This window comes from Emys orbicularis, chromosome 5 (genome assembly GCF_028017835.1).
Source record: "Emys orbicularis isolate rEmyOrb1 chromosome 5, rEmyOrb1.hap1, whole genome shotgun sequence".
NCBI lineage: Eukaryota > Metazoa > Chordata > Testudines > Emydidae > Emys > Emys orbicularis.
In genome coordinates, this window is record NC_088687.1 from 53931153 (window position 1) to 53957958 (window position 26806).

The following is a 26806-nucleotide window of genomic DNA, read 5'->3' on the forward strand; positions in this document are numbered from 1 at the left end:
TGCTGACTAAAAGTGAATGATCTTTTCATTTTCTGTCTAATCTTTTGGCATCTTTGCATATGGTGCAGAATTAGATAAAAGCTACTAAAAATATCACGCTGCCTTGTATAGAATATTTAATAGTTCTTTCAGATAAGACTGGTGCAACACTAGCTAATTTTAAATCTGCTATGAATAATGCAGTCAAACCTAGTTAGTATGCAAGAAACTTATTTCTAACACTGAATGAGAGGTTATGATGCAACAGCATGAACAAATCCCTGGTTGTCCAGTTTTTAGTATAAAGGTAGTGCATAGATCAAAGTTTCTATTTCAGTTCGCTGAACTGAGCATTTGCCTGCATTTCACTTCTGCTGGGCAGCCTGGAAGGCTTTCAGTTCCACCTGGTACCATTCTGGTGCTTCTGGCCCATTCTGCCCGATGGGATTGTGATCATATCCATAAGCCACTGTTAGTTCTTCATCCTTCTCCACAGCCCTGATGGTGCGTATACACTTGATTGGCCCAAAACGAGGATGAACAAACCTAAACAACGAGGAGTATGCATTGTAAATTTTAGCCCTTTAGTAAACTATATTTTTTTTTAACTAAACCTTCAAATGTAAATTCACGATCCCCTGCCACACAGACTCTTTTTTAAAACCCCTCTAATTAATATTTAAGCCATCAAATCAGACTTGTGTCTCAAAGAGTTGTTTGGCACTTAGCAATATTTATGAAACTTTGATTTACATGAATCTTAAGAATTTGTTCAAGGAGTTATTGCTTTGAACTTCAAGACTTACTCTGGTGTAAGATTTAAAAAAGGCTTCAAATACTGTGTCATGTTACACCAAAAAAAAAACAACTCAAACTATGACTTGGGTATTCTCAATATTTCCTGTAAGATATTTATGGTATCAAAAAAGTAGTCACTGATTTGTGCAGGACTTACAACTACCTTCATAATAGGACAACAATGAATATTATTTGCAACAGGGGAAGTCAATCATCCATGTTTATCTAGTACAGGTTATTTACTAAATGTTTTTACAAGAGCACACTTCTGCTCATCTTCCCCAGGGACTTGCTGTAAGCAAGGCAGTTTTTTATCTGCAAGTGTCCGACCCAGTTGTAGGTAACAAAAGAGTACTATAACTTTGAAAAAAAGAAAAAAAATAGTTTTTTCATTTTTTGTGGATTTTTTTTAAACTTCAGTTTGACAGCACTTTGTATAGAAGATTTCACTGTTTCCCACGAACAGTCGACATTACCCCAAACTATTTTAACTCTGTCAATTTTTTTTTAAAATGCCCCCCCTTTAATATAATGCAGAAGTTTGAAAAGAACCAAAGGTCTTGGGCTCAAAATCAGGCAAAAGAGAGCCAACCAAGCAGCACTATTGCTTATTCATTGTTCAAGTGAAAACAAATATTGACTGGATGTGCAGAATTCACTCAAGAGAAATGAAAGAGTACAATCATGAGTTTTTTAATTCGCCCTTCCTGTATGTACTCCTTTTTGTCTAGGTAGGTTGAGTCGATGAATTCAAAATATTACTAAATTAACAGAGTCTAAGGGTGATCATCTAGTCCAGGGGTTCTCAACAAATTTTTTGGTGGCTTCAGACTGCGGCCACCAACTCTTTGCTGGTGGCCGCTGTTATAATTTTAACTAAAATTCCTAATTAAGTTTAAGAAAGACAAATAAATATGCACATATACATGTCCAAATGATTGCAATTTATTTATGTTGGGATTTTTTGCAGACTAATAAAAATAATGTACACTTGTCTCTATTCTTTACTAGACCTCAATAGAATAGAAACACAAATAAGGTGCTTTGCACATTCTTGTCTTTTTTGTTGTTGTTTATTTTGCTTTTTTGGTTGCTTTTTTAAAGACTTGCTAGCTAGTAAGTCTGCTGCTGTGAAAAGTGATATTAACAAACACAGAAATATCACTTTTCACAGCAGCAGATTTACTCAGCCCTGGCATGCCCAGGAACAAATCAAGCCCTGTATAGGGAGGTGGGTAGGGAGGCAGTGGGGGCTAGAGGCAATGGGGAGAATGGATGGGGGGGCTGAGGGAGGCAGTAGGGGTCAGAGGGGAATGGATGGGGGTGAGCCCAGAGCCGGAGCCTCCTGCCCGCCATCCCAGGGAAGATGAGAGGTGAGGAACTCACTAGAAACCTGCTCCTCCTGCATGTGTCTCTCCCCGGGGGGGGAGGGAGGGGGGAAGAGACCCAACCCCGGCTGGCGGCGCTGGCGGCCTCAGGGGAGGAGTCACTGCTTTGCCCCCCGCCCCCATCACTGCCCAGGAGGCTGTGGCCACAAGAAAAGCTCCTGGCGGCCACATTTGAGAAATGCTGATCTAGTCTGACCTCCCGTTCAACAGAGGCCATAGAACCTCCCCAAAATAATTCCTGTTTGAGCTAGAATGTATCTTATAGAAAAAAATCCAATATTGATTTAAAGATTGCCAGTGATGGAGAAAATCCCCACTTAAGTTGTTCCAGCGGTTAATTACCCTCATGGTTAACATTTTGTGCCTTATTTCCAGTCTGAACTTGCCTAGCTTCAACTTCCAGCCATTGGCTCATTTATACCTTTGTCTGCTAGGCTAATGAGCCCTCTTATCAAATTTCAGTTCCACAGACTGTGATCAAGTCACCTCTTAACCTTCTCTTTGTTAAGCTAAATCAACTGAGCTCCTGGAGTCTAATCACTATCTGGCATCTTTTCTAATCCTTTGATTATTCTCAGTGCTCTTCTCTGAATCCTCGCCAATTTAACAACATAATTACATATATTTTCAGCCAAACGCGCAAAGGTCTTACACTCAACATTTCTCTATTCGTCTTTAATGATTTTTGCACACCACTTCTGATTGCTGCACATGATACATGTTCCAAAACGTCAGAGAATCTTCTAGGAATAAATGGCCAGAACCCTACTGATGTTGAGGAAAAAATGGGAGATACATGAAGCCCCTGCCAGCTCTTCAGCTCAGTAAAGCCTCAAGTGCCTCCGCAATGGTCTATAGACAAAAAACAAACAAACAAAAAAAAAAACCCAACTTTTGATGGCACCCATTATCACCTGCTAGCACAGGTGAGGGCAAGCCGTTTTAAGCCGGCCCTCGAGCTCCTGCTGGGGAGCGGGGTCTGGGGCTGCTCCACATGGCTCCTGGAAGCTGCAGAATGGCCCGCCTCCAGCTCCTATGTGCTCCAATGGGAGCTGCAGAGGCGGTGCCTGCAGACAAGGCAGTATGCAGAGCTGCCTGGCCACACCTCTGCGTAGGAGCTGGAGAAGGGACATGCCACTGCTTCTGGGAGCCACTTGAGGTAAACGCCACCCGGAGCCTGCACCCCTGAGCCTCTCCCGACGCCCCAACCTCCTCCCCCAGCCCTGATCCCCCTCCCGCCCTCTGAATCCCTTGATCCCAGCCTGGAGTACCCTCCTACACCCCAAACTCCTCATCCCCAGTCCCACCCCAGAGCCCTCACTCCTCCCCGCACCCCACTCCTCTGCCCACCCTGGATCCCCCTCCCTCGCCCCCAAACACAGTCCTCACCATCTCCCACACCCCAACCCCAATTTTGTGAGCATTCATGGCCCACCATTCAATTTCTATTCCCAGATGTGGCCCTCAGGCCAAAAAGTTTGCCCACCCCTGTGCCAGCATAACAATACTCCTATTTTATCTCTGCCTATTCTGGCAAAAGCATTTAAAATGTTGGAACCCTGAATAACTTGTCTCAGATAGAAAGGGGGGGGGGGAGAGTGGAGGAATGTGGGGGAAGAATGGGGGACCCTGTTGTGGGTGGAGGGGAGAGTATGGGTCACCCAGAACCCCTGCCATGTGGGAGGAAGGAGGACCCTGGAATGGGTGGCACAAAACCTCTGGTGAGGGAGACTAGGGACCCTGACATGGGAGAAAAAGGGAATAGGGGCCATAGAGAGTAGCTGGTACTGTATTTGGAGGAGAAAATTGCGAGGAATCCCTGGAAACAGAGGGGGAATGGGAGGGTGGCACACAGGGAGCTTGTGGGGGAAGTGGAAGGATACAAGGAGCCCCTGGTATGTGAAATAAGTTTGGTCTGTACAAGCTACAAAACATATGCCCCCCCCTTACCATATTGTTTTAAAATATGTACCTCCTTACACATGTTTGTAGATGTCAAACAGGTTTTCAGCTGCTGGAGAGTACAAGAAAAATTCTTATTTTTGAGGCTTCATGTTCCAAAATGATGCACTGTAAAACATACTCTGTCAAATGCTAGGAGTGAGGCAGACATGGCCCTATCCTTGGACAGCTAAGATTTACGTTTCAGCCAAGGATGCTGTATTTTGTGTATTTGAGCATCAATGGTCAGACACAAACGCATAACAAACATGCAATATCATTCTAAGCCTGAACCTGCCCTCGAAGTTTAGAGCTGTTGAGCACCTGCAATGCCCACTTGGTGCAAGTCTCAGCTCCAGTACACAGAGACTGCAGGTGAACCTGAAGGAAGACTCTTGGATCCAGAGAGTACATCCGGCCATCTCAAAACATTGTACAAGCACAGTGCACTTCAGTGCAGCAATCTCACCTCTGCAGCGTTTGGTCTGAAAGACAGGCTAATACTTACGGGTCATAGATGCAATTAGGAGTGAAGGAGTGGTTGGCCTTATGCCCCAGCGAGGCACAATACTTGGTGGCATGGTTGTAAGGCTCCGGCACATCTATGACTGTTTCATCATCCAGGGCTATTGTGTTTTCATTGAGGGCCCAGTCTCTGCTGTCCACCTGATTTGCAAGGTAAAAACCGAGCATGTCTGGTCACCTTTTATTTGTTTTCAAAAGTTCCAGTAAGCACACTCAGATCAACTCACAGGAAAAAAAAAAAAAAATCTTACAAGAAAACAGTTAAAAAAAAAAAAAGCAATGAAAATTCAGACTGGTTCCCTTCTGCCCCCCGCCTTACCTCCGGGTGTGTAATTCGCACTCCATTGTAAAAGGACATAACCGTGCGCGATCCTGCTGCTATTTTAGAAAATAATCCTTCGCCAGCACTGGAAATGAGAGATGCATCAACATATACCCTAGAAAATAAAAAGAAAGGGTAGAAATTGGATATTTTCTCGTTATCACATTTGCAATTCTCTACACAGTATTATTACTACAGCTACTGGTGCAGAGGTTAGTAGTTCATGCCCTTTAGAAAATGCAAAGGCAAAAGAACCCAAAACCTAACAACATTTTATTAGTAGCGAAACAAAAGGACTTTTCTTTTTCCTAAGAATTATGTCCTAAGAAATTACTTATAATTACATTTTATTGTTCAGATGATGACCATTTTCCAATCTCCCCCTAATGATGGTTAAACATGCAGGGACCTCCAATCCTCACTCCATGACTAGTCCCATTGAAATTCAATGGGACTCCTCATGTGTGCAAGGACTACTCACTTGAGAGAGCATTCTCAGGATCAGGCCCTAGAACTCCACGTTTCTAAACAACAGTCACTAAGAACCTTTTGCTACATCACACATTTAGACATTTGTAATGCCAGAAGAGGAGGATTACCATCAGGTATACGGCAAAACCTTGTCAAATGAATGGGATTAAGGCAGTGAAGACACAAACAGTTCTACATGCTGTACATTGAGAAATATAAAAAGGTGATGTTAGTGACTGACTGGAATCCAGCATTCTGTAGAGAAACATGGCATGTCAACAGTTGAGGTTTGAAATGGACATACTCCTCTTTCCCCAGGGCTTTCTACTTTATTACATAATAAACCCAATCCTGCTCACTTTATTCTGCTCAACAAGACTACTCAGATGAGCAGAATTTGACCCAACCTGAATCACTATGCTTGGCATACGCATCAATTTGAGACTGATTCTGTGTTCTGAAAAAGGGAACAGTGTATTTGTGCCAGATCCTATAAGATGCTGAGCACCCTCAACTCCCCTTGAACTGTATCTTGTAGGTAGGGCCCTTAATGAAGAGTTCTGGACTTCACTGAACGTGACTTCGCAGCTATATTTTTTTAAAGTCACTTTCAAGATGTTACCCAGAAGTATATTATGTCCATGTTCTGTCTACTAGATTGCCAGTTTTTCCATGTAAATCCAAAAGAAACTTCAATTCAATTAAGTCTATGCTCCACATCAGTCAAGTTAAAGGCCCAACCTGGCAAACCCATAGACACCTGACTAGTCCTGCAATTGTTCCTGTGAGTAAGGGTTTGCAGGATCAGGTCCCTAAATGCACAGCAGACCAAGAAGTTTACTGAAAGATTTTAAATGGGAAAAAGAAAAGTTCTACCTCTCTGACTCGTAAGGATCAGGAAGAAGTGCATTTGTAGAAATGCAAGATGAAGTAGATTTATCAAAACTGTATACTGGGCCTAAAAATAAATCAATACAGGAATTAAATTAATGGACAATATTAAAAGCATTTCTCTCTTTTGTTAGAGGGACACGCATTCAAGACATTCAAAAGCAAATTAAGTCTGAAAGATAATGAGATGAACAAAAGAAACATACTTAAAAAGGATATAGAGCTGCACTGAAAACAAAATACCTGAATCCTCAGCCAGTTACTCCTTCTTGATTTTTCTCTTCCCAGGCAACTGAAAATAGCATATTTTATATACAAGAGCTTAAAAAAAAAAAAAAAAAAAAAGAGCATCTCTCTTTATTAAAATTAGGGCCCCGTTTTTTCAAAAATGACTAATGATTTGTGTGCTCAACTTGGACACCTTACATGGGCCTGACACTTTGAGGAAGTGCTGAGCATCCACCCTCTGACAATTAAGCCCTTTTAAAGTCTAAATCCTTGCACACTTGTATAATCAACTGTCTGATGCTTATTTTGGGGCAAAATTAAGATGCAGGTGGAAAAGTCAGGGAAAAGCTGAGTATTTGAAAGTTTGATAAAAAGCTGTTGTCCATGGTAACCAAGTTCTAAAAATGGATCTCTTCTTTCAGCTTTTCACACAGAGTGTAGTTGTATCCTATTTACAAAGCACAAATTGTACCCTCTCAGCTGGAGTTTCTTCTTTTTAATTGTGCTATGCAAAGATTTCTCTACAATGTTTAAAAACAAAAGGTCACTGCCGTCCTCTGGCCTGTTTTTCCCCTTTTTTCCTAACATTTAGGTTCCTATTTCCAGACTGTTTAAGTACATAAATCTTTGGGGCACAAAAGTAACAGTGCTAGGATAGTTCATATTTCTACTAATAATCCTGTCTTGTCCACAATTGGAAAAGTGTCTACAGCAATTAAAGAAACACCCCAAAACACTAAGGGGTCAATTCACCATAGCCCTACACTCTATGTAATCATTTACCGCAATACTGAATTGGTGTAAGATACTACCATTCTTACGTTTAGCATTTTACGTCCACAAACTGGTGTAAACGACTACACAAGTTGCAGGGCAATATTGAATCAGATTCTTTCTTATCGAATCAAACTCATTAATCCTGATGTCTATGTCCCACGCTCTCTATTAATGCAATATCTAATGGCACCCAACAGTGCTAGTACTGATTTGTACAAACAAACCCAATAGATAGCAATACAGTTAGGACTGAATCATGACCCTTCCTTGCGTTGTGTTTGTTTGCTCATTTCAACAATATGTCTGTCAACACGAATGGGGAAAAAAGTGAATTTAAAGGAGTGAATAGGATGGGGAAGATTCCACAGAGTGTTCCTCAGCCTTCCCCTCCCACTATAACCTCCCACAGCATTTCTGCATTTTTCAGAACACACACACACCCCTACCTAACTTATAAACGTCCTCATGAATTGTCTGTAATAGAAAAAATCTGGTGTTCTCCCTAATAATCAATTCCTCCTCACCAGTCAGACCTTACACACCCTCAAGGGGAATATTCAGAGTATGGGGACTGAGGTGAAGAAAGAGGCTGAGACACACAGACCAAAGATGATATATTTTTTGTCAGTGTAGAAGTTGCACATCAACTGAACTTACTGCCTGGTACCAATTCAAAGTGTGGCTTTCCCTCCTCTACAGATGTAAGAGTTGCCAGTTTTGCTTCTATCATTTCTCCATCTATGAACCTTCCATAATGTGCAGTCTTCTCATCAGGATACACATAGGCTATTTTTTCCCCTGTCATCTCCCCTTCTTCATTCACTTCTCCTACAAGGCTGCCTCCATCCTGAAAGAGTGTCCAAAAGAAAAAAGTTTTTTATTATAATATGTAATAAAGAGCTGGCTATAAAAGTAAAGTGTCGGAGAAGTTCCTTGATGTAATTTACTGATAGGGTTAAAACTAGTTAGTAAGGAATCTATATAGCCTTGATTAAAATAAGACACTTTTATTCCAAACCAAGTGTGTCCACACACAGAGGCACAGTGAAACAACAAAAGGTGTGAATTAAAACTCATTTAATTATTTCAGTGCCAGGAGTAATTCCAATCAATAGAATTACACCAGAAAACAAACAAACAAACAAAAATAACGTGCAAGATCTAAATTAGGCCTTCTGTCCAGTAGGTAAGTAGAAACCGCAAGGACTCCCCTTCCACTTGAAACAAACATTGAGATTTCAAACAAGTAGGGGTAGCAGAGCTAGGCAGTGGCCCAGGGCACTAAAAACCTAATGCCTCCTGCCTTGTCACATTTTGCAAAAATGGTTCAGTGCGGGGGGACCGGGGGGTGGAGGGGGGAGAGGAGGAGGAAGTGCTGCTTTGTATTCAGTACAGCTGCTTTATATATGGTTATGTGATGGTACATCAGAGGACTGGAGCTTATAAAGCATTATGGATGTATATTGGAGGTGTGGGAAGTAATTAGGAGTGGAGCTGGAAGGAATGAACAGAATAAGAACTACAATGGAGATAGTGACAGAAGAAACTAGAGGAAAGGCAATGAATTTGGGGAGAGAGAAAAGGGAACAATGGGGAAAAAAACCATCAAGAAAACTGGAGAGGTAGGGAGAGAGTGGAATACCAAAACCCCAGAGAGTATGCCTTGTCAGTTGCAGACTTTGAATCACCACTTCCAGCATTCAGGTGGAAAGAAGTGGCAGGAGCAATAAATAAGATCAACTCACCTGAACAAAAGGAAAGAAAAACTGAAAAACAAGAGACTAAAAAGAGTTACGAGTAATTATTTCGTTTACTACCAATGCTTCCAAACTGCACTTATTTTTCAAAGTTTTCAAGGGAAAAGACCCCCTAGCCACCCCACCTCCTCCATCTCCTGTTGACAGCTCCCAGCAATGTAAGCCCCTTCCCTTTTCAACTCTTCTTTCTTCCGCCCCAACCCCGTCATTTCAGTGTGAGATACTGCTGCTGTGCCAGTGTCAGTCCAGAGCTGCCTACAAGAGCTTACCTACTGAATACCACGGAGCTTAAACGGGTTATAACTCCCAACTGATGGGTATATTTTGCTCCTTCCATCCCCAAAATTACAGCTCATCGATTCTGGGGGAGACTTCTCCTAGGCTTGGCTTAATCCCTGCTGGCAGCAGGAATGCCATACAGAGACACACACTGGATTATGTACCATACCATACTGCCCAACTACAATGGTGAGAGAGCTTCTAAGGCCTAGTCTTCGAGACAAAACTAACTAACTATCTTTAAACATGGCTTAACAATGTTACACGTTTTCTGTCCATACAGGTACGAATAAACCATATTACAGCATGTTTTGACAACAGCTATGTTTAAACAGTTATTTTTGGAGCAAAAATGGCATCTTAGAGATCACTTTTCATCCTATATTCCATCCTGACAATGCTAGCCAGGCTGTTAGAAATGAACTTTCCAGAACTTGCAGCAGAGTTCTATCATTAGGAAGTTGAAGGAAAAGTATGTGACCTTCACAGCCAGGTGTATTTAATTTTTTGCTTTCACTTGCACTCTGTTCTTTATCACTGATAATTGCTATTGGTATTTCCCTGGCAGCCTCAACTGTAGTTTTAGCTACTACTGTCCAGTCTGTGAATTAGGTAAGCTAGGTTTTTAATTCCTCTAAGAAATACCCAATGGTCACAGCGTTTGAGGGGATCTAAATAACTAAATATGCATACAGATGTAACACAGAAGGAGACTGCCCCTTGCCTAGAGAGAATTCAATCTACTGGGTAGATAATTGTGTACAGAAGTCTTCCACTCCAACACTGCCTTTCATTTTTCACCCCCGAAGTTTTTAGGGCCTTTGGTGGCATTCTACAGACAAATGTGCCATACATGGTAACTTCAGGCCCTACTCAGTACTTACTTAGGCAAAATTTCTACTGACTTGAGTGGCCTGAGCAGGGAGTGCTGAATAGGGCTATTCATGAGTTAAAAAAAAAAAAAAGAAAGAAATAGAAGGAACACTACTGTACTGTCTATAATTTAGCACATTTTAAAATATTCCCTAGAAGACAAAGATTCCCAAAGAAAAGTCCCAGCATTTACTTAAGAGACAGAAACAGGAAACCCTGGCTCTTTTCTGTAACTAGGTACTTTTTACCCCTAAAGGAGCTGTCATAGGGAATAAACCTTATTCTCTAAGCCAAGTTCATGGAGCCAGGTCTAGCAAAATGTCTTGCAGCAGCTAGAAAGAAGCTTCCTCCCTAAGCCACATAGCAGTAACAGATTACAGCCTATATGGCTCCTGTGCCCTTCTTTTATTCTCCAACAAAGAAAGCAGGAGATCAGGCTTACCGGGTAATATATCCAACACACGCCATGTCGAATATTATCTTTGTACTGCCCTTTGAATATTAGTCGTCCATCAATGTCATATTCCTGGGCAGGTCCATTAAGTTCTCCATCCACATGCGTGCCATGAAGAACCCCCCCATCCTCGTATGTGTAGAGTCCCTGGCCTTGGAGAGCATCATCGACATAATACCCTTCCAGTGTGCTGGTAAGAAAGAGAAAGACAAATGGTGCAGTTGTCCCCCTCTTTTAAACAGAGCTCTTGAGAACTGAACAATATACTCAGTACAACCCTCACCCTCTGCTTAAAATCTGGGCAGCATATTGTATATCATTTTAAAACCCCAAATAAAAAACATTAAAAAAAAAAGCTCATCTCCACTGAATTCTCTAGCTAAATAACACTTATGTTGTACTTTAATTGTTCAAGCACTTTAAAGATGTTAATCATTCCGTTGTATTGATTCCGCATGCTTGAGCCACACTGCTACATTTTATAGATGGGGACACTGAGGAAGAGAGGTGAAGTGATTTATCCAAGGCCAAAGAGGGAATTATTGTTAGAGCAGATTGCTTTTGGATTAGGATTCTCTCCCTTCTAACCCTATGCTCAGACCTTCAGATCCCATCTTTTCAGTGTCATGCAACTCTAAGGCTATGTCTACACTACCCCCTGGATCGATGCTCTGGGAATTGATGCACCAGGGTTGATTTAGCTGGTCTAGTGAAGACCCACTAAATTGACTGCAGATTGCTCTCCAGTCGACCCCGTACTCTACCCCGAATGAGAAGAGTAAGGTAAGTCCACGGGAGAGTGTCTCCCGTCGATGTGGACCCTGCGGTAAGTCGACCTAAGCTACGTCAACTCCAGCTACGTTATTCACGTAGCTGGAGTTGCGTAGCTTAGGTCGACATACCGCAGTAGTGTAGACCAAGACTTGCGCTACCAACTTACGTCAGTAAAATTACGGCGCTCAGGGTGTGGATACTCCACGCACCTGAGCAACGTAGTTATACCGACCTAACCCCCAGTGTAGACAGCGCTATGTCGACGGGAGAGCTTCTCCCATCAACATAGCTACTGCCTCTCGGGGAGGTGGAGTACCTATACCGATAGGAGAAGCTCTCCTGTCAGCATAGGCTAGCAGCTGCACTGCTGCAGCACTGTAAGTGTAGACAAGCCTAACATACTACCAGCCTGGTGTTAGGTCATGTCAACAGCATATTTAATAGCTCCTGCACCAGATTTTCCAGAATCACTGTCATTTTGTTTTTAAATTAGGGCTGTCAACTGATTAAAAAAATTAATTGAGATTACTCACGCTGTTAAACAATAATAGAATACTATTTATTAAAATATTTGTGGATGTTTTCTACATTTCAAATATATTGATTTCAATTATAACAGAATACAAAGTGTACAGTGCTCACTTTATATTTATTTTTTATTACAAATATTTGAACTGTAAAAAACAATAGTATTTTTTAATTCACCTAATACAAGTACTGTAGTGCAATCTCTTTATCATGAAAGTTGAATTTACATATGTAGAATTATGTACAAAAAATAATTTCATTCAAAACCAAAAAAATATAAAACTTTAGAGCCTACAAGTCCACTCAGTCCTATTTCTCGTTCAGCAAATCGCTCAAACAAGTTTGTTTACATTTGCAGGAGATAATGCTGCCCACTTCTTGTTTACAATGTCACATGAAAAGTGAGAACAGGTGTTCACGTGGCACTGTTGTAGCCGGCGTTGCAAGATTGTTTACATGCTAGATGTGCTAAAGATTCGTATGTCCATTCATGCTTCAACCACCATTCCAGAGGACATGCATCCATGCTGATGATGGGTTCTGCTCAATAATAATCCAAAGCAGTGCGGACTGAAGCATGTTCATTTTCATTATCTAAGTCAAATGCCAACAACAGAAGGTTGTTCTATAGTTTCCGCATCAGAGTGCGCAACAGAGGTTCTATAGTTTCCGTATTAGAGTGTTGCTCTTTTAAGACTTCTGAAAGCATGCTCCACACCTCATCCCTTTCAAATTTTGGAAGGCACTTCTGATTCTTAAATCTTGGGTTGAGTGCTGTAGCTATCTTTAGAAATCTCACATTGGTATCTTTGCATTTTGTCAAATCTACAGCAAAAGCGTTCTTAAAATGAACAATATGTGCTGGGTCATCATCTGAGACTGCTATAACATAAAATAGATGGCAGAATTCAGATAAAACAGAGCAGGAGACATACAATTCTCCCCCTAGGAGTTCAGTCACAAATTTAATTAACACATTTTTTTTTTTAACTAACATCATCAGCATGGAAGCATGTCCTCTGGAATGGTGGCCGAAGCATGAAGGGGCATACGAACGTTTAGCATATCTGGCACATAAGTACCTTGCAATGCTGGCTACAAAAGTCTCATGCGAATGCCTGTTCTCACTTTCTGGTGACATTGTAAATAAGAAGTGGGCAGCAGCATCTCCATAAATGTAAAGAAACTTCTTTGTCTTAGTGATTGGTTGACCGAGAGTAGGACTGAGTGGACTTGTAGGCGCTAAAGTTTTGCATTGTTTTGTTTTTGAGTGGAGTTATGTAACAAACACACACAAACACACAACATTTGTAAGTTGTACTTTCACAATAAAGAGACTGCATTGGAGGTGAATTGAAAAATACGGTTTCTTTTGTTTATCATTTTTACAGTGCAAATATTTGTAATAAAAATTAATAATATAAAGTGAGCAGTGTACACTTTCTCTTATGTGTTGGAATTGAAATCAATATATTTGAAAATGTAGAAAAACATCCAAAAAACTTAATAAATGTCAATTGGTATTCTATTGTTTAACAGTGCAATTGAAACCACGATTAATCACAATTAATTTTTTTAATCGCGATTAATTTTTTTTGAGTTAATCACATGAGTTAACAGATTAATTGACAGCCCTATTTTTTATATATATATTATTTATACAGCTATTATAAAGGAATGTAGGTTGTCAAGCAAAACTCATACAGCATTTCGCTAGTGAGTCACTGATTTCACATCACTTTTCTCTTGCAATACTTTTAAAAGTGTAGCAATAATACTTGGGGCTAGAATATGCTGTAATTTGTTTCCCTTTTTAGAAAACAATGCTGAGAGAAACTAACAATTAGGGATTTAAAAAAATTCCTTACTATAATGTCCCTTTCCTTGCAAGCTAAAATTTTTAAAGAGTGTCTACTTTGCCTCAATATATTTAATTAACTTATTAACTGTTAAATTATGTAGACAATATCATTAGACATTAAGTAGTTATCTTAAAATGCAATGACATCTATGGTAAAAGCACAACTGTCCATCTGGGAATATAAGACTCCATGTGTTTCAGAAGACTTCAGATATTTGCTTTATTGTTGTTGGACATGGGCTTCATCAAAGTAACTCTTGAGTTTCTAAAGTTTCCCTTCTTTACTTCTACAGTGTTTTGTCCCCCTGCAAGAAAGATACTTTTGCTGATACAATGCAAAAGCAGGGTGCCCATAACTCAGTATTTCAGATTGCACTAGGACTTCAGCTTTATCTGCAAAAGGAAATGAACCTGTTCATTCCAAATGTCAGTTGAGGGAAGGCTAAGGAAAAGCCGTTGTGGACAACCATGGTTTGGCTACTAAAATAAGCTATTTTTCAATAAGGACAGGACATTCAATACAAGCACAGGGGACCAGCTGTTGTCAACCACGGGCCATTTTCCTAGTGTATAAGGTGTTAGTTTCCCCTGCTTGTTTCTAGCTCCAGTAAAAATCAGCTTCAGAAATCTTCCTGGTACTGAACATGCAAAGAATGCCTGAATTTTAAGAATGTAAGCTCCTCAGGGGAGGAGTCACCTTCACATTGTGTCAAGCACGTTTTCAGCAGTTCTTATAAATTAAAATGTTAAAGCCCCAGGTCACTGACATTACAACAGCTCTATAAATCTTAGAAAGATTTGGGGGAGGTTGTTTGTCTCCCCCGCCCCTCATTTTCTCCAACTCAAGTCTCTGGGATTTCTCTTTACAACTTAAAAATGCCAACCTCCCTCCCTTCCTTTCTAGGCTCAGTGATGCCTCAAGCTTTCCCACTTCTAGTAATTCCCATACAAATAGGCTTCAAACTTCCCCTTTTGTAACACTACTCTCAGAACTTGGTAGAGAAGTGCCAGTTTAGAAAATGTTTCTAGTTCCATGGAGAAGAGCAGTTGTTCGAGGACACCCAACGCTTTTCCGCTCAGAGTGATTATGCCATAGATTTCTCAAAATGCTCTCAGACAAAGGTTAGCGTGAAAGTAAAAGTACCCAATACAAAATGTGGAGCATGCTGGAGTTGAAATTTCATTCTTTGCAAAATAACATGGTCAATTTTCTACAAAATGAAAATTTGATCCAATCTCTCTCACTTCTTTAAATAATCAACAGAGAGAGGACAGCAATGCTGACAATGAGCGGAAAGGTTTACTTCTGCTAAAAAAAACAACACCCTTTGTAATGTTGCATATGGGCCCTATCCAGGGTTTGGTAGGAACAACCTACTCCTGAACAGTAGAGCTACAGTGCAGTTGTCAGCCTTCACTGGCAGGACTGCAATAGAAACTGGCCATGGAGGAAACGTGTCTGAGCTAAGCCAAAAACAATTAACTTGTGCTAAAGCACACAAGAGTATAAGGGGTGGGGAGTTTTGGGAGCCATGACAGGAAGAGAGAGCTCTGATGAATACAGGGAGCAGGAAAATGACAGTTTTGATGAAGCCAGGGGAGCAGAAAATCTGGTGTAATTCCTTGTTTAAGAAAAAAATCCTTAAAGAAACAAATCAAAATGATCAAAAAAATCAAAACAACAAAAATTCCTGTCCCTTCCAGGTATTTAAACCATGAACTTTTGGGTGCAGCATCCTTTTTCGTTAGCTTTCCCAAAGCGATGCAGCAAACTGCAATATCATCAGTTAGGCTGTCCAAAAGTAACTGGCAGCATTTGAGTCAACTCTACTTTATTTAAGCTCAAACCTGTATGGGCCCTATCCACAGTACAGAAAACTGTTTAAAAAATATACTCAGACTATTTTGTTTAATTTTGGTTTGGTAGTTACCGACCATGTACAATAACGGTTTTGTTTGTCAAAGCATTTGATGCTCATGAAAGGTGCTGGGTTGACAGCTCTCAAGAATTACAGAAGAGACACGGCATAAACACAGGGAAGCTCAGGCTGCCAATGCAACCCTGCCTGCACCCGGCCATTTGGAGGGACCACTTCTCAGAGTAAAAAACAGTTGCTCCATTTCCATATCTAGACAATCTTTGGCCTCTCTGCGGAGACTTCCAACAAGTATTATGTTTACACTGAAGCTTCCGCTGAGAAATCAAACCTCATTTTACATATGCCAGCTGTTAGTAATATTTTTCAGTCACTCCCAACAGGTCTTGAAATGGCCAATTGCTAGTGACAAATAAGGTTTCTCTAGTGAGCATGCCGGCCCATGAAATCCATTTCTGCAGAACTTATTCTTTAGAAAAATCATTTAGAAAAATAAGGTTACAGGCCCTTATGGCTGGGAAAATAAACTTCCCAGTCTCAACTGCATGTAAAACAATGCCATGCTGCATTCCTGAGTTAGCTGACAGGCAGCTCCAATACCTCTGGCTGCTGCTCAGAACTTTGCCAAGCATAAGCAGAATGGAATGGACAAGACTTTGGGGGTCAGTTTCACCACCACTATTCATAGCACTACACAGCTGCAAAAATCAAGAATGATGTCATTTTGTATATCGGCTGCTCCTTCTGAGGAAATTGCTGAGCATCAGCAAAGAGAGGTACTAGACGGATTTGTGAGGAAAGGGGCGGGGAGGAAAGAAATGGCTAGGAACAGTAAAGTAATGGAGACCTTCCACTTTTTACAGATGAGGAAACTAGCCTGATTTTCACAGCATAACTCCCACTGAAGACAGTGGCAATTGTAAGTGCATTTCTGAAAAGAGAGTCAGGTCAAACGATTTTTACAAGATCAAAGAGCTGGGAATGGAAGCCGTATTTAATTCAGTCCAGTATTTTAACCACTAGACCATACAGTGTCCACTAAACAAGTTTCAGGACTAATTAGATTGTAAGCTCTTCTGTGCAGAGCCCATGTCTTTCTAGATCTTTGTATGGGCCCAGCAATATGGGGCCACAATCCCAAATGGAGCCTCTGGGCACTACCATAATACAAATAAGCCGGCTGAACCAGCCTGGAAAATAGTTGTCAGCAAGTTTTTAAACCACCATGTATGGAGTTAAAATCATAAGACTTTCTTGAAGTCTTGAATAAATGTAAAGCTTTAATATTAAACAGGGCCACAGTGACTTGACTTTCATATTAAGGAGCAGTCCCTGGGGTCACTCCATTATTTTCAGAGTTCACAAACAGATGGAGACACTGGCTGTTACTCTAGCCAGCACACAATGAAGAAACTATCCAACTAAAGCTCTCATGGGAAAGCAGCTGCCGGAACTAGGAACACATATACCCCCCCCCCCCCCACACACACACATAATTAGTGACATACTGGTGTAAACAGGAGAAAAACAAATGGAAGACGAGCAAAGAGCCAATGTTTACCTTCCATCAAAAAAGAAGAACTTGCCACGGCCGTTCTTTTCTCCATGCACGAAGTTTCCTTCAAATCTGTCTGTGGACGAATAGGTGACTGTACAGAACCCATGTGGCAACCCATCATCATCCAGAAGCCCTGAAGCAAAAACAAAAACAAACAAAATAGCAAAGATATTAGAACAGGTGTGCAATCACATATAATCATCAACATATAAATCTCCCTTCTATATGTTGTTGCTTCCCAAAATATTTATTTTAACAGAACTACTAGTTAAAATATTTTATTTAAAAAAAAAAAATGGACCAGAGCTATTCAGGACTATTTGTAGCCAGTTTCTTCATGGCAACAACATATTACAAAAATCTTTGGGGAAAAAAAAAAAAAAAAAAGCCAATATAGAGTAGTTGATGGAATAAGACGACACACTTCTCAACTAAGTACTGCCCACACTGTATTGTGTTCAAGTAACTTAACAAAAAGAGCCACTACCTAGAAATATTTCTCTTGCATGACACTGGAATGGATTCAAGACCTTCTAATTCATACAACTGTGTATTTTCTTTTAAAAACGTGTACATCTTGAAGAATATGCTTAATACGTAGTAGCCAAAAGACAAATCCTACTAGCCAGGGTGAAAAAAATCCCTTTGTGGCCAAACCACATCCCCTGAAATTTAAACAAACAAACAAAAAACAAAAAAGCTTTGTAATGTTTATTATTTACTCTAGTTGTAACAAATCAGACTACTTTCTATTTAACACACTTGAAGTGTAGTTTACTATGTCTTGCTTGCTCAGGTTATACCTCCTTTCCCTTCCAAGCTTCATGTCCCTTTTCCCTCTTTGCTTTATTACAACAGATCACAGTGCATCTTTTTCTATTGTTTTTATTATCTGTTTTTCCTCTCTTCCTTCACCCTTTTTAAGCTTCTCTCTTCCTACACTGTGTGCTTTACCTCCTCTCCTGTATTTTCTGTCTTTCCCATTTCTCCTCAAAGGCTCTCCACTATCCCTTCCCCTACTTCTTCCACCTCCCCCCTTAAGCAAACAGAAACAAACACCTAAAAAGCAGAAGATGATCACATGGGGCCCCACTGTCTAGAGGCAATATCCAGGTGAAAAAAACCAAGTCCTCTCCACAGCTGCTGGGAAGTGGGAGAGTGCTTGGGAAGTTCACTGCTTTGTAGACTCCAGCTGGGAAGTGTCTGATTTGAACACCCACCCACCTCCTCCTCCTAGCCCCATCTGACCATTCCATTACACCTCTGCTATTCCAGTTTCCGGTTGCTCAGAGTGGGGAGCACGGCGAGTCTCTGCTCATCTATACCTCCTCAGCTTCTGATTCTGGAGTTCCTCTCTAGCAAACAGCTTCAGCATCTGCTTCCACTGTTGCTCAGAACTTTCCCAAGCAGCAGCATGAATCAGATCTAATTCCTCCCACTTTCACTACTGCCCACAGGATTCAGAAGAGCAGCTGTGTAAACTGATGAAGGTCTGTCAGTTTTCACTCTTCTGTAGTTTTTGGAAAACCAGGAGCAGAAGCAAAGAAACCAGTCACTTGATTAAGAAAGATGATACTTCATTGGTTATCACTTGGATTCACATTTTGGAAGGTGATCTTCCCAACTCCACTGTCTTTCCCTGCCCTGCCAAGCTTACAGTCTAGGTTAGAAAGGAAAGATGACAGAAAGAGACACTGTAAGGGAAGGAGGACAAATGGAGCTTTTATAAGCTCAGGGAAAGCATGTTGCATAAGCATCAATCCCCCTTCTCTTGAGTTAGGACTCTGTGCCCTTATTTCCCCTTCTTTACTATTCCCTAGAGCTGAAAGCCCCATGTTATTGTTTATCTATGGGTTACCTAGGGAGGTGGTGTGGGTGACTGGAATGGGTTACCTAGGGAGGTGGTGGAATCTCCTTCCTTAGAGGTTTTTAAGGTCAGTCTTGACAAAGCCCTGGCTGGGATGATTTAGTTGGGGATTGGTCCTGCTTTGAGCAGGGGGTTGGACTAGATGACCTCCTGAGGTCCCTTCCAACCCTGATATTCTATGATTCTAAAACTCTTCTACAAAGTACATCATGCAGTTCAGAAAAAATGTAACTACCTTTTTCCAGGTAACACACATATACATGCCTATATCAGGGCTGGACACAGCGTGGTCTAAGGAATCTCCTCTCAGAGTTAATAAGTTACATACACAGACCAAGAGGGATGAGCCAAGCAGCCACATCCATCATTTTAAAGCAAGTTTGTTTTCAACATGTCTCCTTAAAAAGATGCTGCCAGCTAACAGACCACACTGTCAACATACACATTTCTTCACCTTTGTTACCAATATCACCTTGGATTATTAAAGACCTTAAAATCCATTTGACTGTCACTGCTGTTTACTGCTGGCATTTCTCTCAGCTTGGATAATTAAAGTGCACAGAGTCAGCGTTAGCTTGTAAGCTCTGCAGCAGTGACTGTCTTTTTGTTGTGTGTTTGTACAGTACCTAGCACAACGGGGTCCTAGTCCATGAGTAGGCTCCTAAGCACTGTGGCAATATAAATAAGAATAATACTTTCAGGATGTTAGTGCTGCAATATTTGGGTTTCAAAAATTGCAGAGGAATGTTTATTCAAAAACTCAATTGTTTCCACTAGCATTTCAAAACATAAGGTCAGATTCATTCAGCTGCAGGTACCATGGAGAGGCAGTTTTCACCTCCTAGTCAGGGGCTGCAGGGACTGATGTGGAATCTGATGTAGGCTATTACCCACTTTTGTGCTGCCCTAAGTCATGGCCCCTATGGGGTTTGGCATGGACAGAGAATATCCAGGCTCCAGTTCTTTTGGGGCCATACCCCACCCCCACCTCCTTGTGACTGCCTGCACCCCATTTCCACACCATCCTCAACACACCCTGGAATGCCACAAGCCAGGATCTGCTGTGGAAGTGGTGCAGATGTGGCTCTGTGCCTGGCATAGGAGCCTTCTGCAGCAAGAATACTCACAAGTGGTGCATATGCAGTGTTGCCAACTCTCATGATTTTGTCATGAGTCTCATGATAATTATTGTTTTCTTAAAGCGCCAGCTCCTGGAGTCAAGGGGATATGTGATGATTTCAGCCTTCGTTCTTAAAGAAAAAGTAAGTTTCTAGCAGGGCCGCCCGGGGGGGGGGCAAGTGGGGCAATTTGCCCCAGATCCCGCATGGGCCCCCACGAGAGTTTTTTGGGGCCCCTGGAACGGGGTCCTTCACTAGCTCCGGGGGCCCCAGAAAACTGTCGTGGGACCCAGGCCCCCGGAGCTTCTGCCACTCCAGGTCTTCGGCGGCAATTCAGCGGCAGGGGGTCCTTTGGCTCCGGGACCCGCTGCCAAAGTGGCCTGAAGACCCGCGGCGGGGGGTCCTTTGGCTCCGGGACCCACCGCCGAAGCGCCGGGTCTTCGGCGGCCAATTTGGCGGCGGGGACCCCCCGCCGCCGAAGACCCCAGGCCCCCTGAATCCTCTGGATGGCCCTGGTTTCTAGTCCTTGTGGCTCTGGAGAAAGTTTCAAAATGTGACTCAGTGTACCCTAAAAGCTCAAAAAAGCAGAAGGCAAATAAAAAGACCACATCTATATTTTTACATAATCTCACGATTTTTGCTGAACATGACTCATGATTTTTGAGCATTTGGGGATGGCAATACTGACTATGCCAGTCCTATGGACCTTTCACCCCAGACTAGCTCACACAAAGGGGCCATAAGGTAACAAATAATCACATCCATTGGGAAAAACACATCTATTGGTCTCAGGATTTAGGAAAGAATTTAAAAAATATTTTATTTAAACAACAAAAAATAAATTACCTTTTAAGCCAAACCCAAATGGATAGTGTTCCTTGGTACTCCAACATTGGTTTATTTCAGTATTTAACAAACTCCACAATTGCTACAGGGAGTGACACAGAGGACTGTCTGTGCCAATTGACAAAAGGCTCACTGTTCTTTCCAAGCAACTCCTGCCGCTGATCTGACAAACTCACTACACCTAATTCAACCTTTGATAGTATTTATCCATAAAAGGTAGCATGTGAGATCTGTACTGAAAGCTTGTACCTTACCAATATTCAATCATTGCAAGATGCATGTACAAGTAATATTTAAGGAGTGATGTAGCTACATTGAAAATAATGCCCTTATGGAGTGAAAGTGAGTCATTAGGGAATCATATGGCTAGGTACTGGCCCATTCAAGTGGGAGGGAGTTGTCAGACCTCCCTGGCTAGCCAATTATGTAATGTATTGCTCAACTGTCCACCTCTGCACTAAGCCAGGACAGTCCATGGAAAACCCAAGACAAACAACAAAACCACTTGTAAGTAAAAAGGAATGGTAGGCCAGTGAGGGGATTGCCTTGTCTGTGAATAAAGACATGAGATTGATTCAGTATACCACAGGGTGGAGAAAGACACTCCACCTCCATTGACTGAGGAGGCACCTTGATGAAAGACGGGGTCCTAGCTCTTTGGGGCTAGCAATGCTTCAAAAGACTGACTTGTGGGGCAAGAATCTACTTTACTAGATAGGAAAGGTTATATTAATAAGTTTAGGCCCTAGTTCACATTTTATTGTATGTAACAATTTGTTTCCACCACTCACACTTATTTTTACATAAATCTCTCTTCTTTCTTAAATAAGTTTCCTTTTTGTTTTACTATAATTGAATTCAAGTGTCTGTGTGATACAGCAGTGGGTTAAGGTCAGACTGTAAACTGGGGTACACTGCTCCTTTGGGAATGAAGGATCTGGTATTTCTGTAAGTATCCAGTGATCAGGGGCTGGATACCACAGGAGGACACTGAAGGGACTCAGGGGCTGAGGTGTAAATAATGTCAAGCTGCAGGGAAAAGGCAGGGCTGGCATACGCCAGAGGAGAGCTCTTGAGCTGCTGATAGGCTGGCTGTGTTAGCTCTGGAACACCTAGCTGGCACAGGCAAAACTCCATCGTGCTGGAGGCAGGTGGCAACAAGCTGACTCACAGATCTGGGTTCTCTAAGAAGCGCCAGAGAGAGAGTATGGAGTCTAAGTTGGAAAGGAGATGCCCAGCAGAGAATTGCTGTGGGTAGAAGTCCAATTAAGTATGAGCAAGTTTGAAAAAAGCTGAAGTTGACTAAATAGCAGGTTATGTCATCTTCAAGCTGACAGTAGTGAGAAAAGGGGAGTGTGTGAACGGTGAAAAATAAGTTAGATTATTAAAAATCAAAATATTTTTATAATGTAAGGTATTACTAGTAAGTAGGAGGGAATGTTTTTAAAACAGGCAAGCATGCTTCTCTCCAAACAAGTGGAAGAAAGGCAAGCTCCTGGCCCATTGGGGGTGGGGTGAGTATAGGGGGGGGGATGAATAAGGGTTTGTCTACATGGGAAATTGTTTACTAGTTACACCAGTATAGTTAAAGTGCTATAGTTACACCAGTATAACAGTGTGGACACCCTGATTCCAGAATAAGAGTGGCTTTTTCCTGTGTACAATCTAAACCGGGGGGAAAAACAAAAACAAAAAACCACACCTCTTATACCAGAGTAAAAGTGGTCACAAGATGAGCTATATTAGTGTAACTATATGGGTTTAAATTCACAACTTAGTTTACGTTGATTTAACTTTCCCATATAGACAAACTGTAAGAAAGTACAACTAATTCCTGACAGAAGAGCAAGACTGTTACAAAGTACTGAGGAGAAAATATTTACACTTTTCAGGTTAAGTCAAACTGTGCACACTGTACTGCAACAAAATATTTGTTCAGTTTGGTGAAGATGCTACTGGAGTGCAAAAACAAATAAAACTGTCAATGTATGTTTATACAGATTATAAATGCCAGAATTTTTGTGCAGTAGGAGGCATATTCTCCCAATGATTTTAACAGAGACCTGCAGTCTAGTGGCCTCTGTACAAAGTGAGAGCCATGAACTTGAGTTCTAACTTCAGACATGACATAGAGGGTCCAATTCTTCTCTAACATTACTTTTACATCAGAAGATGCGAGAGGGGAAAAAAATTAAATCCAGCCTGCCTTAACCTAAGGCAAATCAATTTTAAGCTTAGTTACACTGGTGCAACTTTTCTAATATACACCAGGCCTTACGATTCAGTCCAATTCCTACTGAAGCCAACCACAAAAGTCTCACTGATTACAGTGGGACCAAAATGGAACACTTTATTTCTCCTCCTCAATTGCCCCTACCCATTTGTAAAAGTGAGAGAGAGTTTTTGCTTCCTTCCCTTATTTGGACATTATCAAGATTCTTGTATCTTCTCTAGATAGTAAACCCTTCAGAGCAGTGACCTCTCTTTCTGTGGGTTTGTAAAGCATGTAGTACAATAGACCTCCAGTCTTAATGGAGGCCTTTGTACAAGGCTACAATACAAATAATAATAATAGGGTCAATAAGAGACTAAAACATATGAAGGCCAGCCTGGTGGTCTAGTAGTAGTGGTCTGTATGGTCAGGCAGCAGCAGACCTGGGTATGATCTCATTCCTAGTTCTAGGCCTCAGGTAAGGGCAAAAAGGAAGTCCCTAATGTCACTCAAAAGCAATCCCTCTGCCAACCAATAGTTACCTTCAAAACTCACCTGAGCACAAAGAAATAAGCCAGTCTATGAAACCATAATGTGCAGCTATGATATCAGGAACAGTATCACGATGCCTAGCACAACTAAAAATAGCCTCCTTACAGATATTTTTCGGCAAGGATATAATACCAAGTCCGTACACAGGTACACGTATAAGCAGAGACGGTCTACACATCACATCCAAAGTATCCGTCACTTTAAGAAACCCTTCTATTCCCCCTTGCAATTTAAAGTTCCTATATAATCTATGAGTTTTGCATAGCCCCCATTGCTAAAATATCCAATCACTTATATCTATGTAATAAGACCAGATTCTAGTAGCAGCTGTACAGCAAACACTATCACACATCTACTGCCATGCTGGCAAGCCAAACTCAGTAACCTTTTCAAAAGTGACAATGCACACCAGGTCCTTTCTGCCTGCCACAAGATACAAGTAACCTGCCACTGACTGATGGGAGTTAGTTGTATCCGGCCACACACAAATTCCAACACTGTGCTCTTAACCATGATATCTGAGTAGTAAGAGCTGTGACCAGGAATGGGATCTTTGTTTTCAGCTGGCACATTTTACTTAAGAGCTTCAGAAGGCAAATCCTGACTATATTCCTAAATGCCTAAAAGGGGATGCATGTTGCTGACAGAGATGTCATTTGTGCTAATATAGGAAATTCTGGAATAGCTTTGACATCACAACCTTCTCCTGTTTTTAAGGTCTGTATCTCAGTCTCAAAACTCTTCTCTGGTCTTAAAATGTGCCCACCAGGTGGTTAGCTTTGGGGAGGCACTGGGGCCCAAGGATAGGGCACTGGACTGGGAGTCAGGAGACCTGGAGTCTATTCCAGCTGTGCTACTGATCTGCTGTGTGACCCTGGGCTTTTCACTGTCTGCCCCAGTTCCACCTTCCACCCTTTGTCTCACTTGTCTCTTTTCACAGTAAGCTCTTCAGGGTAGGGACCATCTCTCCCTATGTGTAGTTATTTAGAGACTAGCGCAATGGGGCCCACTGTCATCCAGGCCCTGTGGATGCTCCTGTAATACAAAGAGTATCTCTATTATTTAATTTAATATATATTAGTTAGTTAGTTCTGGCCTGCATCTTCAAGGCAAAATATTGTCAATTTTTATATTGCAGTGTGTGTGTGTGTGTGTGTGTGGTGGGGAGGAGAAGGATAGTAATATATTACATTTACATAGTGCCTTTCGTGCTGAAGAACCTCAAATAACTTAAGAATCACTAGAAATATGGCACAGTACTGGTAAAACACAGTCGCCTCTGAAGCAGAAGCAGGCAACTAACTGGTGCACACCATACGACTCAAAAATGGGGAAGATGAGAGTGGAAATGTTGGCTGTGATGGTCTTTAATATGCACATGGAGGCGTTGTTTTATACACTCTCCTCCAAAAACGTGGGCCTGATTCTCTGTTGTCTTGCACTTTGTCTTGTCATTTACACCAATGCAAAATGTGTGCAAATCAGGGTAAGACACTACCCAGAATGCAAATAACCACACTAGGCACAAGACTACAGAGAAGCAAATCCAATTACTTTAAATTAAACACAAACTAGATGCCACACATACACTTATTTCTTGTTTCAGGTCAAATGGTGTCAAAACAGAATAACTCCACTGAAGTCCATGCAGATTGACTGGATGTAAACTGTTGTAATACAGTACCAAACAGAATCTGGTCCTTAATTTGCCATGTAAACTAGGTCCATTCTGGAAAGTCTCCAAGATCTTAACATTTGACAATTATATTTAAATTGAAATGAGTGTACTACCATTGTGATAGTCCATACTATAGAACACAAGGTACTAGAGGCCCAGTCCTTCAAACACTTAAACATGGAAGTAACTGTACTCACTTAGCCCCACTGAGTAGTTACTCGGGTGCTTAACTATTTGAAGGATCAGACCCTAAAGATTTAAAGGGCAGTATGTATTTATGAACAGCAGCGATATATTTAGCTGAATAATAAGTGGCTCCTCTATTCCCCCCCCCCCCAAAAAGTATAAATAGGCTAGCAACAACTAGGCACTAGCCGTTCTTCTCCATGGCTCTGCTAAGTTTTCCAAGGCATCAGATACCAGCTGAAGTCTTCTACCCCACTAGAGCTCTTGCCTCGCTATAAAAAGCTGCTTCGAGCACTTGTTTTAAAATGTCGTGAAAACAAAAAGCAGCTCCTTACAAAGGAAACACCGCCCCGCAGCTCTTCACGCATGCGGGGGTCCGATGCGGCTCGGCTTGCTGAAGCCGGTAGTGAGACGCGGAGCTGGGCGAGCGCACCGGGCCGGAGGACAGGGCCGCGGGGCCCGGGCGGGGAGGAGGCGCGCAGCCCAGGCGTGCCACGTGCTGGCCCCCGCACGCCAAGGCCAGGCTACAGGAAGGGGGGGGGCGCTCGCACTGCGCAGACCGGCTCTGCACCCCCCCAAACTTTCCCCCAGCCCCCACCCCAGGGGATCTGTAAGGCCCAGGGGGCTGCAGCAGGTTCCGGGCCCCGGCTACTACGTGCGCCGCTCGCAGGCTGGGGTGGGCAGAGCCGTGCCTGGGGCGGCCGCTCGGCAGCGCGGGGCTGACAGCGAGCCGCGGTGACCCGTTCTGCCCCCGCCAGACGGGGCTCGGTTACCTTCCACGGTCTCCTCCAGCGTGTCCTCATCGCTGTCCATGGCCGGGGCCGCTGGGCGCCCTGGCGGGGTGTCCGCGCTCTCCCCGCGGCGGGCGGCTCGCCCTGTCTTCCCCTAGAGCCTGCGGAGCGACCGGCTCCGCGCACCCCGGCCGCGGCGTCTGTGCGGGCGCCCGGCTCGCTCCGCTTTGTTATAGAGCAGCTGATCCGCTGACATCACCCAGGCAGGGCCGGGGCCGCTGCCTGATTGACAGCTCCCTGCAGCGCCCGGCCCGCCAGGCAGGCACACCCGCGCC

At 42.4% G+C, this 26806-nt stretch overlaps 1 protein-coding gene across 1 annotated transcript; it reads right to left on the minus strand.

The window, feature by feature from the left end:
* Positions 1-344: 344 nt before the first annotated feature.
* SETD7 (SET domain containing 7, histone lysine methyltransferase) lies at positions 345-26553 on the minus strand. Its single transcript, XM_065405607.1, has 8 exons — positions 26514-26553; positions 17285-17414; positions 10672-10873; positions 7978-8167; positions 6301-6382; positions 4951-5068; positions 4615-4772; positions 345-525 (listed from the first exon to the last, which is right to left on the minus strand). Exons 1-8 carry the CDS (start codon positions 26551-26553, stop codon positions 345-347), a joined length of 1101 nt encoding a protein of 366 aa, XP_065261679.1.
* Positions 26554-26806: the final 253 nt, after the last annotated feature.

Bases quoted from the DNA above. Each gene is read 5' to 3' on its own strand.
- SETD7 (XM_065405607.1), bottom strand. From the start codon at position 26,553: ATGGACAGCGATGAGGACACGCTGGAGGAGACCGTGGAAG. The intron at 6,383-7,977 runs GTAAGTTCAGTT...ATTTATTTTTAG, and splicing joins CTTTGAATTGGTACCAGGCA to GCCCAGTATACAGTTTTGAT. The intron at 526-4,614 runs GTAAGTATTAGC...CTCGTTGTTTAG, and splicing joins CCTAATTGCATCTATGACCC to GTTTGTTCATCCTCGTTTTG.